The sequence below is a fragment of the Drosophila hydei genome, unplaced genomic scaffold (genome assembly GCF_003285905.1).
Source record: "Drosophila hydei strain 15085-1641.00,03,60 unplaced genomic scaffold, DhydRS2 tig00000453-arrow-arrow-pilon, whole genome shotgun sequence".
NCBI classification, from domain to species: Eukaryota; Metazoa; Arthropoda; class Insecta; order Diptera; family Drosophilidae; genus Drosophila; species Drosophila hydei.
In genome coordinates, this window is record NW_022045735.1 from 136,352 (window position 1) to 153,191 (window position 16,840).

At 40.1% G+C, this 16,840-nt stretch overlaps 3 protein-coding genes across 3 annotated transcripts; 2 read left to right on the forward strand and 1 right to left on the reverse strand.

The window, feature by feature from the left end:
- Positions 1-5,406: 5,406 nt before the first annotated feature.
- LOC111598281 (non-canonical poly(A) RNA polymerase protein Trf4-1) lies at positions 5,407-10,086 on the forward strand. Its single transcript, XM_023313461.2, has 4 exons — positions 5,407-6,793; positions 7,512-8,192; positions 8,268-8,869; positions 9,149-10,086. The coding sequence occupies exons 1-4, from the start codon at positions 5,518-5,520 to the stop codon at positions 9,980-9,982; spliced, it is 3,393 nt and encodes a 1,130-aa protein (XP_023169229.2). The 5' UTR covers positions 5,407-5,517; the 3' UTR covers positions 9,983-10,086.
- A 3,248-nt stretch (positions 10,087-13,334) lies between these two features.
- On the reverse strand, positions 13,335-14,260 carry LOC111598288 (C-type lectin 37Da). The gene is made up of 2 exons (XM_023313471.2): positions 14,077-14,260; positions 13,335-14,013 (listed from the first exon to the last, which is right to left on the reverse strand). Exons 1-2 carry the CDS (start codon positions 14,210-14,212, stop codon positions 13,559-13,561), a joined length of 591 nt encoding a protein of 196 aa, XP_023169239.1. The 5' UTR covers positions 14,213-14,260; the 3' UTR covers positions 13,335-13,558.
- An 866-nt stretch (positions 14,261-15,126) lies between these two features.
- Positions 15,127-16,810, forward strand: LOC111598292 (serine protease snake-like). Its single transcript, XM_023313475.2, has 3 exons — positions 15,127-15,467; positions 15,532-15,804; positions 15,867-16,810. Exons 1-3 carry the CDS (start codon positions 15,401-15,403, stop codon positions 16,658-16,660), a joined length of 1,134 nt encoding a protein of 377 aa, XP_023169243.2. The 5' UTR covers positions 15,127-15,400; the 3' UTR covers positions 16,661-16,810.
- The last annotated feature ends 30 nt before the right edge of the window (positions 16,811-16,840 follow it).

Sequence of the window (16,840 nt, forward strand, 5' to 3'; positions counted from 1 at the left end):
TTTTTTAAATGCCAAGGCTAAAAGCTTTGTCGAACTGGCATCAAGAACCGTATACCCCTTTTCACAACCTGAACGAGTATTAAAATAAATGCTTTCTTAATAAATGTTAAAATGCGTATTGAAGGAAAAAAGAAAAATAAATGAATTAATTAATTAATAAATGTGATAGTCGCTAAAGAACGACTATATAAATATATATATATATATATATTTATATTTATATATATATAAATATATATATAAAGTCCTGTGCTAAGCCAAATATGGAATAGTAAAAGCAAGCAAAAACAAAAAAATTTATGAAAAAAGAAAACTTAAAAGAAACTTCCATAATATGCCATGGACTATAATTACCAATAAACTTTTTTTTTCTAGGAAATCGTAAAGCTTAAGTAAAAATGCATATTCCCATCGCCAATGCGAGGGCAGTACGAGCACTAGCATTGGGGAAAACATATAATACGTTAAGCGAAGCTTGGGCCAAAAATCGAATAGGGCCAAAACTAAGAGGCATCCAATTCAATATGAAGTCCTCAAATAGCAAATAGTAAACAACATCCTTAGATACGAGATCTGTGTGCTAAGTGGAGGAAGATAAACCCGAGAAGAAAGGAGGGAAAACTTTTTTTTTTAGATTTTTTTACCATTAATTTTAATTGACCTAAACGAGGCAACAAGTTAAATGATATATACATGTATCTAAATATATATATATATATATATACAGGTGTTGAATGTTGCGTCAATATGCCCCTCAAAGTGGCTAAGTTCTATTGTCGGGTTAAGCCCGGAGAAGCCGGAGAAGCTAAAACACGAATACAAACAATAATAGGTAAATCTGAAAATAATAGTCAAGCTTTAAATGTTGTACACAGATTAATATCGGGATCATCATAAAAACACTTATTAAATTCGAACTTAAACAAAACAAATATCTAAGAACCTTTAAGCCCAAACAACTCTGTGTGTAATAATTGTTGAGTATGCAGTTCTTAATAAATGTTTAGAAAACGAGAAGCCCTAAAAAAAAAAAAAAAAAATATATATATATATATATATATATATATATATATATATATATATATATATATATATATATATATATATATATATATATATATATATATAAATATATAAACAAAAAATAGTAAAGCGAAATACATATTTATAAATGTTTAAGATGAAAAGCTATTGAAAGAAAAACATTAAAAAAATAAATAAATAAAAACTAAATATATATACATATAAATATAAACAAAAACATCTATCTATTACATATAGAGAAGTACATTGCGCATTTTATGTAATTTCAACAAATAGTTTACTTAAGAAACCAACTAAAGCAAAACAACAGAAATCAATTCAAGCTAAATGACCAAATAAACAAGTTAGAAAAATACTTTATGTTGTCATTCCCAATGACACGACGTAACGAAGTTCTTTGGTTTCAAGACAACAGTTTAAAGTATAACAATAAAACAATATGAAATCGTAGCCTATCTGTATGTACTTAATTTGTAATTGGAAAAAGTTAATAACTAATACGAACAGCAAACAACCAAGCTAATATATTAAGAAAAATCGAAAACAATAAATAAAAATGAAATTTTTGTGTGTATGCAACAGAAACAAAAACAAAACTGAGTTTTTTTTTATCTGGTTGGCGACAATTCATAGAAATAATTTAAATTTATAATTTAATTTTAATATTTCTAAATAACAATCGGTTACTTATCGGCCAGAGGCGGCACGTCTGCTCAGACACGTATCGATAGTTTTCGCACAAGTATCGCTAACATCGATAAGAACGGGCATGTACTATCGTTCTATATTGTTAATCTCTAATACTGCGTAGCCGTCGCGTGTTCGTAGATAAATTGCAATTTCGCTGGCGTTTTTTAATTTATTTAAAAACGCAAATAAACCAATTCCAAAAGTCACTGAACAAACAGTGCATATTGATTGTAACCAACTAGCGAACATATCTGCAGTTGTATGCAATTGCAAACGGTAATAAGCAATTCTCGAAAGAACTATTTCGTGCGTGTGTATGTATGTCCATATTTGTGAGCGTGTATGTGTGTATATGTGCATAAAAGGCATAGCAACCAGACAAGCGGACGTTCCCAAAGCATGAAAGCACTAAATTGTGCTTATAAGGATTGCCACAAATGCTGCAAGCGCAAAGCAATTGCCAGAATCGCTTGTTAACGATGACAAATGAATCTTGGGGCGGGTAATTTTTTTTTTTTCTTTTTTTTTTATCCAAATTTAGTCAAACATTTATTTAACAGAAGACAAAAAAGAAACTTTTAATCGCATTGAATCGTCGTTTTGGTGAACATGTGCATGTGTGTGTGTGTGTATTAGTGGTGCGTGTGTATGTGTATTTGCTAAACTTGAAATACAACGCAAACGCAACGAGAACAAACTCGTCAAGGTAAAGAAAAAATGTGTGTGAAAAATTCCAACGGAATTACGCGAGAAGCAATTCGGAGGCAGGAAAGAAGCTAAATCAGATTCTCTTTGCTTGTGTATATATGTATGTATATATATACATATGTTTGACGTCGATTGCGTATTGCTCTCATTGTACATGTATACATATATATAAAAAAATATATACATGCGTGTGTATGTATGTGCAAGCTACATTTTGCATTTGTAGTAGTATTAGTAGTAGTTGTAGTTTTGGGCGGGGGCCAGAGGGTGGCTATGCGACAACTACCATACGCACTATTGGGAGGGTGGCAGTTTTATGATAAGTCTAATCTGATAATATTAAAAAGGTTTTATTTTGTATTTATCACAAATTGTGGACAGTTGCATAAATTAAATGTTTACATGCTTGTCCACTGTCGACTTTGCGCAGTACTTTATAATGATTTAAAATCAGGTGGCAACGCCGACCTACATTTGACCATAGCGCGTTTTTAGCAACATCTGCTCTTGCCGGGTAAAATTGAAATCAATTTTCACTTTGTCACGAATAAAATGAAGGCAGGGAACAATAATTTGTTTGTAGCACTAACCGATTGACCAAATATTTCCATTTGTTATTTCGAAAATTATGTAATAATTTATACCCGAACTGGCCTGGTTAAAGGTTTTGCTATAGTTTAAAAAAGTGTGCCGTTGGATGAACTTTCAAATTTGTATTTGCAATTAAATAAATTCACAAAACAATCGATGTCATATGATGTGTATCGATATTTACGATAGCTCATCCCTGCATGCGGCAACGCTGGAGTAAAGCAGTAGCTCTTAACTGTGAATATTACACGCAGCGGATAGCAAAGTTTTAAACAATTCAAAACTAAAATATTGTATAATATTTGTGCTAACAGTGAAGCAGTCTCAATCGCAGTCGGTCGTCTTGTTTATTTATTTTATTTTTTCATTTACAATATATTTGTAAAATGAAAATCGTGTTCCCTGTGTCTCGTACCACAAAAAGCCGAAAGTGTTAATTAGCCAAATTCTGTATATATGTATATATACATATGTGCACAAATGTATATATAAATATATATACTTATTGTGTATGTATATAAGTATATGTGTGCGTGTGTGTGTGTATTGTAAAGACATGCATATGTTTGTGTTTGTCTAATTAAACATCAATGCTGCTGCATCTAAGCTATTTCGACTGGTAAATATAAGTGTCGCGTGCGTTAAAATATTGTGCTTGTGTGTGTGTGCGTGTTTGTGCTATAATTTCTGGACTAGTTTTGAACTTGATATTGCAGATGTACATACATAGATATTTGTGCTTGAAAGTTAGTTAATTTGTTAACAAAATACGTACGATGAACAGTTAGCTTTTTTTTGCATAATCGACAAAACGGCCGTTTCTTATACACTTTAATGTACATACATGTGCGCGCTATTTGCATTGCCCGCGCTCCGGCACCCACGCCATAAGCCACCTGTACGCCCTTGCTCACACACACACAATCTTGCAAACGAGCGCGCACACGCATACAGAGACACGCTCGTGCACACAGCTAAACGATGTGATTTGCGGTAGTCTCGTGAGCAATGTTCGCTGGCTTGCCAAAGCGATAACGAAAACGCATGCATGTATGTACGTATGTATATATGTACATATATAATACTTTGAAATATATATATACATATAAACATACGTATGTTTGTATTTTATTGTCTTCTTTGGCCCATTTGGCTCTGCTTCTTGTCGATTTCGGCTAGTGCTAAGCACATTTGTACTCTGAAAAGAAAAAGAAAATGTATAAAACCGAATATCTGAGGCGCCGCCGCCGGTATTGCTCTCTACGCTTCAGCTGCATTTGGCTTGCAGCTGCTGTGGCTGCTGCAGTAGCGAAGGCGGCGCCAATGAATTTCTATTTGTAGAAAAATAGCGCATAATTTGCAATGCAATTGTTTGCGCTTTCTATTTAGTTAAATCCACTCTTGATAACACATGCGATCATTGGGGTTTGCTATGGTACAATGAGATCGAGCATTCCTGACGTCACGACTCGATTAATGATGCATGATCTCTCTTCTTTTTTTTTCATTTGAGGGAAAGAGGGTCCGTTAGAGAGCGAACGACTGAGTTGCCATGCATGTGCCAGTTGTCAGTGCTAAATATTTATTTGTGTCAGGTGGCAACGCTGCGTGAGTTTGTTAATGCAAAATCATAAGCTGGAATCAATATTATGTATATATTTGGCAAATTTGATTTACTAAGAAAAAATATTGTGTGTTTTCTTTAATTGCAGTTGCAGACGCTTGAGACGAAATATCAGGGCGTAGCCTTATCAAGCAAACAAGTTAGCCGCGTTGCCAATTTAAAAAGTGAGTAGTTGCACATTTGGTGGGACTGTTATGAAAACCGTCAGAGATTAGACGGACAAGCTTTGCTTAGCTGCTCACAGGCAACACAACTGCTACAACTACAACTACAACATCAACAACAGCAATAACAACAACGACACCGCCTTGCACCAACCGCTGTCATCGAACGCCGATGCTGCGCCAGAGCAGTAGCTGGAGACAGAGCCAGAGGCATTTGCGATTGCAATTGCAGATGCACTTGCAGTTCGTCTAACTACGCGCCGCTCTACACAGCAGCTCGACAGCGACAGCGCCAGCAGCAGCAACGGCAGGAACAGGAACAGCGGCGGCGTCAGTTGGTCAACACTCACAGTTAGACATAAATATATATATATTTATATATATTTGTATATATAAGAACACACAACCACACACACACACGCAAAGACACACTCATACACACAGACGTATACATAGACCGCACACACCGACCGTGACAGGGAGGGTGAGAGACGTAAAAGATCTTTTCAAGGAGTGAGAAAGAGATAGAGAGAGAGATAGAGAGAGAGCGGGAGTGTGAGATACAGAGAGAGCGGGAGTGTGAGATACAGAGAAAAAGAAAATAGAGAGTGAGATAGAGAGAGAGGGAGTGTGTGAGAGAGAGAGAGAAAGCAGAAGGAGCGTATACGCTGCCCAGCACACAAAACGCCCATTTGAATGGATCCGTGTGTTGGCTGGTTTCAGGAGGAACAGGAGGGACCAGCGCTGCGCACATGGTTAAAGATTTGGGAAACGAGTTCCCAGGAAATGGGTCCACTTCTAGAGCAACAGCTACAGCAGAGCAACAATAACAACAGCAACAACAACAACAATAGCAGCAACAGTAACGGAAATAACGCCAGCAACAACAGCAGCAGCACCGGCAACAACAACAACAGCAACAACAACAGCAGCAGCAGCACCAGTAGCAATACCAGCAGCAGCAGCAGCAGCAACAGCAGCACCAACAGCAACAACAACGCGGTGGCCACAAACAATTTGTCTAGGATTATTAACAACGATTCTACGATCAGCCTGCGTGATCCCGACTCATTACAAATTCTTCTTCAGCAGTTAAACGAAACGCCAGCACGGCACGGGAACAACAACAGCAGCAGCAGCATTAACGGAGGCAAAAGCTCTAGCAACACGTCCATCGATTCAACATCGAACAACGACAATAACTCACCAGCGAGCAACAGCAGTAGCAGCAGCAGCAGCATCAGTGCCAGCGCCAGCGCCAACAGCAACAGCAACAACGTGACTCCAAATTCAGCTAACGGTACACCAGCAACAGCGACAGCAGCAACAATAGCAGCGTCATCTGCAACAGTAACATCGACAGCAACACCAGCAGCAGTAGCTACTGCTGCTGCAAGCAGCACAACGACGCCGACAGGTGGTGATAGCACCACCATCACTTCCACCACCAGCAGCAACAGCAGCAGCAACACCAACAACACCAACAACAACAACAGCAGCAGCAACACCACCAGCAGCACCGCTACCACCACCGTTACCACTAACACGAACAGCAACAGCAGCAGCAGAAGCACCAGTACCAATTTTGTAACCAATCCCGCGTCCAAGGTGCCGCTGCACGAGCGCGCCAACACCTATTACAATCCATCGCGTAGGAAACGCGTCGTGGACAACAAGTCGAGCACTTTGAATTTGAACAAGCACGCCGACATGATAGCCAAGTACAAGGGCTGTCCGTGGCGTGTGCGCGACTATCAGTATGGCAAAGGTATAATTGGATTGCACGAAGAGATCGAGCATTTCTATCAGTATGTCCTGCCTACGGCCTGCGAGCATGCCATACGCAACGAGGTGGTTAAGCGCATCGAATCCGTTGTCCATTCCATATGGCCGCAGGCGGTGGTCGAAATATTTGGTTCCTTTCGCACCGGCCTCTTTCTACCCACCTCCGATATTGATCTCGTGGTACTAGGTGAGTTAACTAACAGATATAACTAGATACTAATCTCAACTTATATAAATATATAGAAACAAATCAAACGAACGATATTAACAAGAGAAGTGACTATTAGATATATATAATGGTTAGCTAGATGTTATAGTGGCCCACACTCAATGAATCAATGCAATTCTCAGAAAGTTTAGACTTTAGTTTAGTATCTATAAATTGTTCAACGAGGATATTCGTCAACTTTTTAAGTCCTGAACCCATTCAGGGTATATCGGCATACGTAACATAATCACAATGACGAACTATGTCGATATAGCCACGTGCGTCCCGTACCACCCGTATAACATACGCAGTACGATCTTATCTCATTTCTTCGATAAGTCATCCAATTTCATTATCGCTAATAATCGGTGCATTGATTTAGGTATTCAGCACAACAAAAGGTGTAGATTACAAGTTTACAATGTATGCATATATTTATATATCGGAATTTGGATGACTCCCAACAGAATGATTGAAATAGCAGCTGAGCACAGGGTTCCGGGTATTAACAGGTCGGACACTACCGACTGGAGCACTCTTACTTGTTGTTTATATCGGTTGGACGTGTTTACATGAATTTGAGTAGTTTATTTATAATAAAATTTTCTTTTTATTTTTCTTTCTCTTTCTGTTTCTTGGCCTCGTCCGCCTCTTTTTCCTGCCGTCCCATTTTTTGCAATGTTTGCATTTTTTGCAGGCCTTTGGGAGAAGCTGCCGTTGCGCACTCTTGAGTTTGAGCTGGTGGCGCGCGGCATCGCCGAGGCATGTACGGTCCGGGTGCTCGACAAGGCGTCGGTCCCGATCATTAAGCTAACGGATCGTGAGACACAGGTGAAGGTCGACATATCGTTCAATATGCAATCGGGCGTGCAATCAGCAGAGCTGATTAAACAATTCAAGCGCGACTATCCGGTATTGGGGAAGCTGGTGCTGGTGCTAAAGCAGTTTCTGCTGTTGCGCGATCTCAACGAGGTGTTCACCGGCGGCATCTCGTCGTACTCACTGATACTCATGTGTATTAGCTTCCTGCAACTGCATCCGCGTGGCATATACCATGACACGACGAATCTGGGCGTCCTATTGCTCGAGTTCTTTGAGCTATATGGACAGAGCTTCAACTATATAAATATTGGTATTTCGATTAAGAATGGCGGACGCTATATGCCCAAGGATGAACTGCAGCGGGACATGGTCGATGGCCACAGACCGTCATTGCTCTGCATTGAGGATCCCCTAACGCCCGGCAATGACATCGGACGCAGCAGCTACGGTGCCCTCCATGTCCGACAGGCCTTCCGATGCGCATTTAGTGTAATCAACAATGCCGTTAGCGAATCCAATCTTTGGGGCAACGATGTGCGCGAGACTTCCATATTGGGTGAGTGTTATATAAAACCCCACCCTCAATATGTTTATTTAATTCTTGACCATTTTGTATCACTCCGTGAATTAGGTCGAATTATTCACATTACCGATGACGTCATTGACTATCGCGAATGGATACGCGAGAACTTTGAATATCTAACGGCCATGGATCCGATGTCATCGCTGCCCGCCTACACAAACGGCGCCGCCAAGTATGTGATCTTGCCCTCTGGTACCGTAGTGCACCAGATATATCATCCGGTACTGCAGCCTCACACGCTGACGCAGACATATCATACGGCAGCTGTGGCGGCAGTGGCAGCTGCTGCCCAACAGCAACAGCAGCAGCAGCAACAACACCAGCAACACCAACAACAGCAACAGCAGCAGCAGCAACAACAGCAGCATCAGCTGCAGCCCCAGGGTCAGCTGGTTGGTAATCTAAACAATATGACGGCGCTGCGCCATCGGCGAGGCAGCACCTCTTCGGCGGAGGATAGCGAGGACAGCAAAGACTGTGAGGTTGGCGATAGAGATAGAGAGTCGCTAACTGGTATCGGGCAGCAGGCTATGGAAATAATTGACATCACCGCCTCGCCGCCGAATGGACTGGATGTGCCAGCGATGCCAGTGACTGTACCCAAGCCGATCATGGTGGCGATCAGCAACAGCTCGTTGTCGGGCTCGTCGGTAATGCACACACCTACACGCCTAGATACATGATGAATGGCTGCCGGCCTCATGCAGCAGCAGCAGCAGCACCAGCAGCAGCAGCAGCAGCAGGCCGTCGGCTGTGCCATGCTGGCCGCAATTGCTCCCAATTCAAATGTCGCAACGCTACGTGCTCAATTGTTGTTGCGCACCAACGGCGGCGTCGCCGCCGGTGCAGCAACTGCGGCCAGCATGCCAGCCAAGCCACAGGCTCAGCCAAGCCAACATACATGTATATCTTCTTCACAACTACAACAGCCAGACATGGAACAACTCCGAGATGCCCCGGCGGAAGTACTGGAGGATCAAGCAGTAAACAGCCATGTCTACACTACAACCACCACCACCAGCCACGTCCAAGCCAGCTGCAACAACAACAGCAGCACCAGTGGCGGCAACACTGCAAATCGAAGCTATAACCAACAGTCAGCGGGTCAGCGCAATCACTCCAATACATATTACCGCCAGCCGCTCTATGTGCCGCCGCCGTTGCAGCAACAGCAGCAACAACAATTGACCAAATCCATTTCCAATACGCAGCAGAGCAGCTACAGCAGCCATCACACCCAGCAGCAGCAGCAGCAACGGCCGCAGCATTTGCGGCTGTCCAGCAGCAATAGCAATAGTGGTAACACTGGCAGCGGTAGTTTTCAACAGCATCATCAACATCAACATCATCAGCAACAGCATCATCAGCAGCAACAGCAGCAGCAACAACAACAACAACATCATCACCATCAGCAGCAACTGCAGCAGCAGCAACAGCATCGTAGACATTTTCAATCAAACGCATCTAAAGTGGTAGGTTCGCCCACAGTATCATCATCCTCCTGCACATCAGCAGCAGCAGCAGCGAGTGCGCATAGCTGCAATAGCAGCAGCAGCAGCAACAGCAGCCAAAGCGGCGGCCACAGCCGTTTGCAGCAAATGCGTGACACTCGTCTGGTTAACTCATCCTCCTCAATCATTTCCATATCGTCTGAATCCTCAGTTGGCAGCTCAAGTTCGTCACCCCGTTCCCCACGCTGCGGTTCTGGTGGTGAATCCGCTGACTCGACTTCCGGTCCGGTGGGAACGACAGAAGATCGCTAAAGAGGATGCTCAAACTCAGTTCTAATTCCAATCCAGTTCAAGCAAGCGAATGAGAGGGATAGAAACAGATTTAGTCGCAACCAGATAATAGAAAAAAGAGATGGAAAGAGTGAGATAGCGAGAGATGGCAATAGTCCGTCATGTGCATTAATCTAATTAGCTGCGTGCGTTAAGAATATTATGATAGTTATTATTATTTTGTCTTTTATGTTTTTTTGATAGTTTGAATAGCAGATTCACATTCGCATTCACAATCATTCATTTATTGATTCATTTATATATATACATAAAAAAAAAAAATTATATATATACATATATATATATATATATATATATATATATATATATATATGTATATATATATATATATAATATATATATATATGTGCATATAACCATGTATACGTATACATAATATTTATTGATGTATATGTAATTGCTTGTAGACATATCGCAGATGTACGCGTATGTAACTGTATATATTTATATATATATACATATGTATATGTATATATAATACTTCTTTTTAGTAGCAATTTTGCATTTCAAGGTTCTTAATGAATATAACAAATTATATACTCAACCCAAAAACCCCAAAAAAAAAAAAGAAGAAAAAAATCAATAGATATCCCTTAACAAAAACTAATGGAAATAAGAGAAGAAAATCGCCATACACCCACACATATATATATGTATGTATATATATATATGAAATTTATTGTAACTATAGCTGTATGTACTCTCCTCTCTCTTAATAGAAAAAGATTATTGCAAAAGATACAAATACATTCGATCCATTAGCAATCGGTGTATTGTACGTGTATTGCTGTCTCGCTTGCGCCTCTAACACACATACTCGCACACACACACAAACATACATCAACTTTCCTAAATACATAAATATATATGTATAATAATAGCATATATATATATATATATATATACAGTTAGTCAACTTGACAATTTGCCCTATTTGTGCGCTAGTTGGTATTTCATTTTGTTTTTAAAATAAATATGAAAAAAAACCACTAAAAAAAATTAAATTAAAAAATAAAAAATTCTATATATATATATGAATATATATTGAGTAAACAAAAAGGAAATAAATATATAATATAAGATTATGTGAAGCGCAATGTGAAGTACGAAATTTAAGTACGTATATACATACACACACATATATATATTATATTATTTTAATAACAAGAATTGTATAGGATTATATAGTTATAAGACAACAACTAGGTGTTTTTTTTTCTTTATTGTTTCCCTAGTTATAAAACAAATCTTTTTTTTTTAATGAATTACTTTGCTTAGAGCTTAAGTGCTGCATCAATAGGTTCGAATGAACCGAAAACAGAGAAGTTGTTTAAAAATAATAGAATTGAAAATGTTTAACAAAAAAAAAACATCAAACAGCGCCAGCAGCGAAATCCACGCGCAAATATCACGCTAATATTATTAAGTGAGATTGCGCGGCTAAAGAGGAGAACAGGAGAAGAAACCCCTAACACTGAGAGAAAAGAAAGGAAATTAATATAAAAATTAAAAAATTAATCTAATCTATGCATAGATCAATAGAAACTAGTAGCATTATGTAATTTCTATAAGCTCCAAAAGAAAACAAGAAAAAAAACTAAAAAAAAAAGAAAAAGAAAAAAAAACTATGTAATAAGCTGCATCTTTTTATTAATGCCTGAATGTTTTTATTGTCATTATTATTATTATTATTATTATTACTATCATTATTGAATATCCCTATTATGATTATTATATTTAAAAGTTCTGCACCTAAAACTAAAAACAAAACAAAAATTGTACAAACACATTGCACGCGATGTGAAAATGCGATGTGTTTCGAAGCAAAACAAAAAAAAAGAAAACAACAAAACGAGATAAAACAAAAACAAAAACAAAAACCAAAACAAAAAGAAAAAGAAAAACCGACAAACCAACAACAAAACAAAAACAATTGTAAAATTATTCATTATCATATACTTACTATATGCATATATGCAATTCCTGCCATTTATTAGTGTACATGTACACATATTTATATATATATATATATAAATGTGTGAATAATTTCCTGTTTGTTAGTTTATTCTGGCAAAAGATGCTCCCATTGGTCCCAGCTCTTCTATTCCCCTTATTTGAGTCTTAAGTCTTAAACGTACTGCCATTTTGAGAAAGGTTTTTAAAATCGACAAACGAAAAACGTGAAGGAGAAAGCGAGAAAGGAGTAAAAACATTTAGACTTTGTACATGTATAACATTTTTTAGGCTGTTCGTTTCATATATTTTTTTTTTGTGTTTATAGTAATTAGGAATTCAGAAATTTATAAGATATGGCAACCTTATGCGTCGTTCTGGTGTGCGCCAGTGTTTTCTCAACTGTCAGCTGCAGAAATTAGGTATTTAGCCGCCCCTTCCCTCCCACGAGCACAATCATTTCTCGATAGCAGCTGAGATAGCGGGAGAGACAGAGAGAGAGAGAGTAGGAGAAAGAGCTTGCAACTTGGCAGCTGCTTTGAAGCCCACCTTACACCCAAACACAGCCACAGGCGCTTGCACGCACGCACACACATGCATAGCAAGCAAACGAACAAATGTTAGAATGTCGAGAGTAAAACTAATAAGAATTATTAAATTTATGCACTCATCTGTTAAATATTGTGTATGTGTATATATATATACATATATATATATATGAATACTATGTAGTTAATATATGAACTAATTGATAAATATGCAAGCGTACATACATATGTACATTCTTACATACCTATGACTGCAGTTGTGCGTGCGTGTGTAAAACAGTTGAAAGAAAAATGTTAGGTTAGGCTTAAGCTCTAAGACTTACAACCACACACACACACACACACATACATACATACATACATATGTTAGTAGCACTCACACAGTCAGACATTCACAGGACGCATACTAGTTAAACATTATTAATATTAGTGTTGAGGTTATGACGTAAATTTTCCAATATCCGATCACTGTTTGCTTAGCCAAGTAAGTTGTAACATGTAAACGGTTTTTTTTATATACATACACACATTATATATATATAAATATATATATATATAACAGTGTATTTAATTTGTGTACTTTTCAAAGGCATACATATATATATATATACATGTGTGTATGTATATCGATGTATAACTATCGGCTACAGCGATTGTTATGCACTCTGATTTATGCGATATTTGTAGCCAATACAATATGAGCTACGACGATACGATACGATATATATATCTATGTATGCATGTATGTATGGTAAAAATTTATAGTTATTTAAGATGAATTCGTAACAAATTTATTATATGCATAAAACGTAAAATCAACTGATGTGTAATGTATACCTTGCAAATTGATGCGTAAGACGAATAACGATCATTATGTAAATGATGATGATAATGATGAAGTGACAGCCGTTGCATTAGCAACCGCCTAATAAATGCCGTGTTCTATGCACGCAAAGCAAAAAACAAAAACAATATGTGTGGGTATGTACGTATGTATACATGCATCTATCTGCAGGATGTTGGCCTGTTGGCCTGTTCACCACTTGATGTAGGTGAACTTGAAGGTCTTGGGATCGCTGGCCTCGCACACGTACAGCATCAATATCTTGCAGTTGGCATCGTTGATCAGCTCCCGTGTGCCGAACATGTGCACGCAGTTCTCGTTGCCGCCGTAGTTGTCGGGCATCTGCTTGGGTCCGTTCCAGGGGGCGTAGGTCATGGGGCGGCCCGTGGAGAGCCAGTAGAAGGCGCCTTCGGTGCCGAGATCATTGCCCGAGATCCAGAAGTAATCGTTGTTCTTGAATCCCTTCGCCTTGATGTACTTGACCAGCGCCTCCATTTCCGGTTTGTCCTCAATCGAGGCCAAGTGGGCGTTCATCATCCGGCAGGATGCCGCTGCCTGAAACCAGTTCACCTTGTTCATCGGCTCGATATAGTAGTAATTGTCGCCAATCCGGATAAATGGGGTAGTGTCAATGTCCGAGGGTATGCCTATCGAGTGTTCAAGAAATGTGAAAAGGAATCAAATGGAACAGGAATTAACCGTTAGCTCACCATTGTAAACCTCAGTGCGATAATTGGTGAAGATATTGACATCCGGCAGATAGGTAAGTGCCGGCACCATAAAGCTGCACAGGATCAGCAGACGCAACAGGATGAAATACTTTAGGCTGTCGAACTGCATTTTCATCTATTGATTGGATTGACTCTGGGCAACTGTCGGTAACGCTTGTCGCCCTGGAGCTTTTATACGTTACCTGCACAATTCGCCATTCCAGGCGCAATCTCGGTCTGCATTGGCAGCTGCATTCCACAGAACAGCTGCACAAACTTTTCGAGTGAAATCGAACCAATCACGAGTCACGCATCACAAATATGTGATCTATCACTAACTATACCTAGATTAGGCCATTGAAATGTAACGTTAGCTATGTTTATGTTCCCTCAACGCATTGGAAAGGGTATAATGGATTCCTGACAGTGCATGTAACAGGCAGAAGGAGGTGTGGCAGACACCATAAAGTGTATATATTCTTGATCGAGACGACGAACTGAATCGATATAGCCCTGTCCATCTCGTTAGAGGCAAAACATTATATATATATATATATATAATACTCGATTCTTTGAATTGGAGTTCTTCAGTTACAAGTTAACTATCCAAGTTTCTGCCAAGAATACCTGCGCAAAGTTCAGGGTATTTCCTAATCGGGCACTCCCAACTGAAGCACTCAAATATGTATTTACTTAGGTTTACTTCCTAATCCACATTAACATGGCATATTTATATATATTTTAAACTGACTTTATACACTTCGATTCTAACTTTTTCTATTCAAATACCCTGTAAATTTGCTCAATAGAGGGTGTGCTATCAAATTGTACATATTAAAGAAATATTTATAATAAATATATATATATATATATATATATATATATATATATATATATATATATATATATATGCTATTATATTTCCACGCATTTTTGAGACATGTATATTTTAGGAGAAAAGTCATTGTAGCTACTGCTCTTCTGGCTTCTCAAAAAGTCAGCTTGAAAAGTCTTATGTGGTGAATAAATGTTAGTGTAATTTCGATCAAGCACGTGTTATCGTGTTATCGAACATCGCGAGCTGGCAAAGTCTAATTTTGAAGCAAGCAAACAGTAATTGCTAAGTCAGAGACGTAGCTCACAAAAGCGATGAGCGTATGATTTCAGTTCAGAAAGAGTTGACTGGCTGGTTTCGCTTCCCAGTCGAAAAGCAACAAGCGGCGCAGGCGCCAAAGAGTTAGCCAGTCAGAAGCGAGGTCTGGCGAAGAGCAGCAGTAGCAGCAGCAGCAAATAAAGTGAGCGTCACTGAACAAACGAGGAAAAAATGCCAACCGACGCATCGTTGCTATTCCTATTGGGCCTCGCGATGGCGACACCTGGCGGCGCAGCGGGTAACTTGCAAATTTCACTTTGTTAAAAGTCCCATTTTAAATTTGTGTACCATTTCATTGGCAGCGGCTCACCCCGCCATACGGCCGCAGTCGCAGCGCGGCATTATCTTTCCCAAGGAGACCTTTGACGAATGCTTTGTGGATGATGCGCAAAAGATGCCAGGTAGCTGTAAATTGTTGCAGGACTGCCCCGCTGCCTTAAAGCAATCAATTCCCAAGACCTGTTATTTTGTCAAGTTCGATCAGTACGTATGTTGCTCCAACCCTAGTTATTCAAATGGCACACAGGTGGCGCCAACAACACTGAAGCCGCCTACACAACGGAGAAGCGTCCGAGGTGCGTATCAAATATATACGTTGATAACAAGTTCCTCACAGACGAAGAGTCTTATTTTACAGCTTGCGAGGAATCTGGGTACATAACCGTCTCTGTTGTCAATGGCCGTGCCACCGTATACCGAGAGTTTCCCTTCATGGTCGCCCTCGGCTGGCGCTCGAGCTTCGATGAAAGCATTCACTATCGCTGCGGGGGCAGTCTCATAGCATCCAAGTTTGTGCTCACAGCGGCGCACTGCATCGACTTTGGCGGACAGGTGCCCGTAACGGTGCGACTGGGCGGTGACAATCTAACCATGGGCATGGGCGTCGATAATCAAATCCGGCGCATATTTATGCATCCCGCTTACGATGAGAAAACCGCCTACAACGACATCGCGCTGCTGGAGCTGGAAATGGATGCGCCGCCAAGCTTGGTTCCCGTCTGCCTTTGGCAGCATGCGAAACTGGCAGAGAAGGAGCTAACAGCCATTGGCTACGGACAGATTAGCTTCACGGGTCTCTCCTCCTCGCAGCTGCTCAAGGTCGATCTGCAGCACATCAGCGACGACCTGTGCCAAGACTACTACACACGCGAACTGCTCGCCGAGGGCTTGGCTGCCAGTCAGCTCTGTGCAGGCGACACCAAAGGCAAGGGCGACACCTGCCAAGGTGATTCCGGTGGCCCGCTGCTCATGAGATCCGATTCGATATGGTATCTGGTGGGCATCACGTCACTAGGTCAGGGCTGTGCCACCGGACCGCCCAGCATCTATACGCGCGTCTCCAGCCACCTCGACTGGATTGAGAGCGTTGTCTGGCCCGAACCCGAAGTGCAGACAGTGGATCCCCATTTCGATCTGCGTATTTCCTTCTGAGGCAGGTCACAGTTCGTCCAGTAAATTCCCAAGTTCAATCGGCGGGAATTCACCGCTGATTCAGCTTATTTCAAATATTACTCATGCCTTAAGCTCAGGCTTCACCCATCAATCAAATCAAATTGACTTATTATTATTATTTTGTTTAGATCGTGGACTGTTTTATAAGCTAGTTAATGC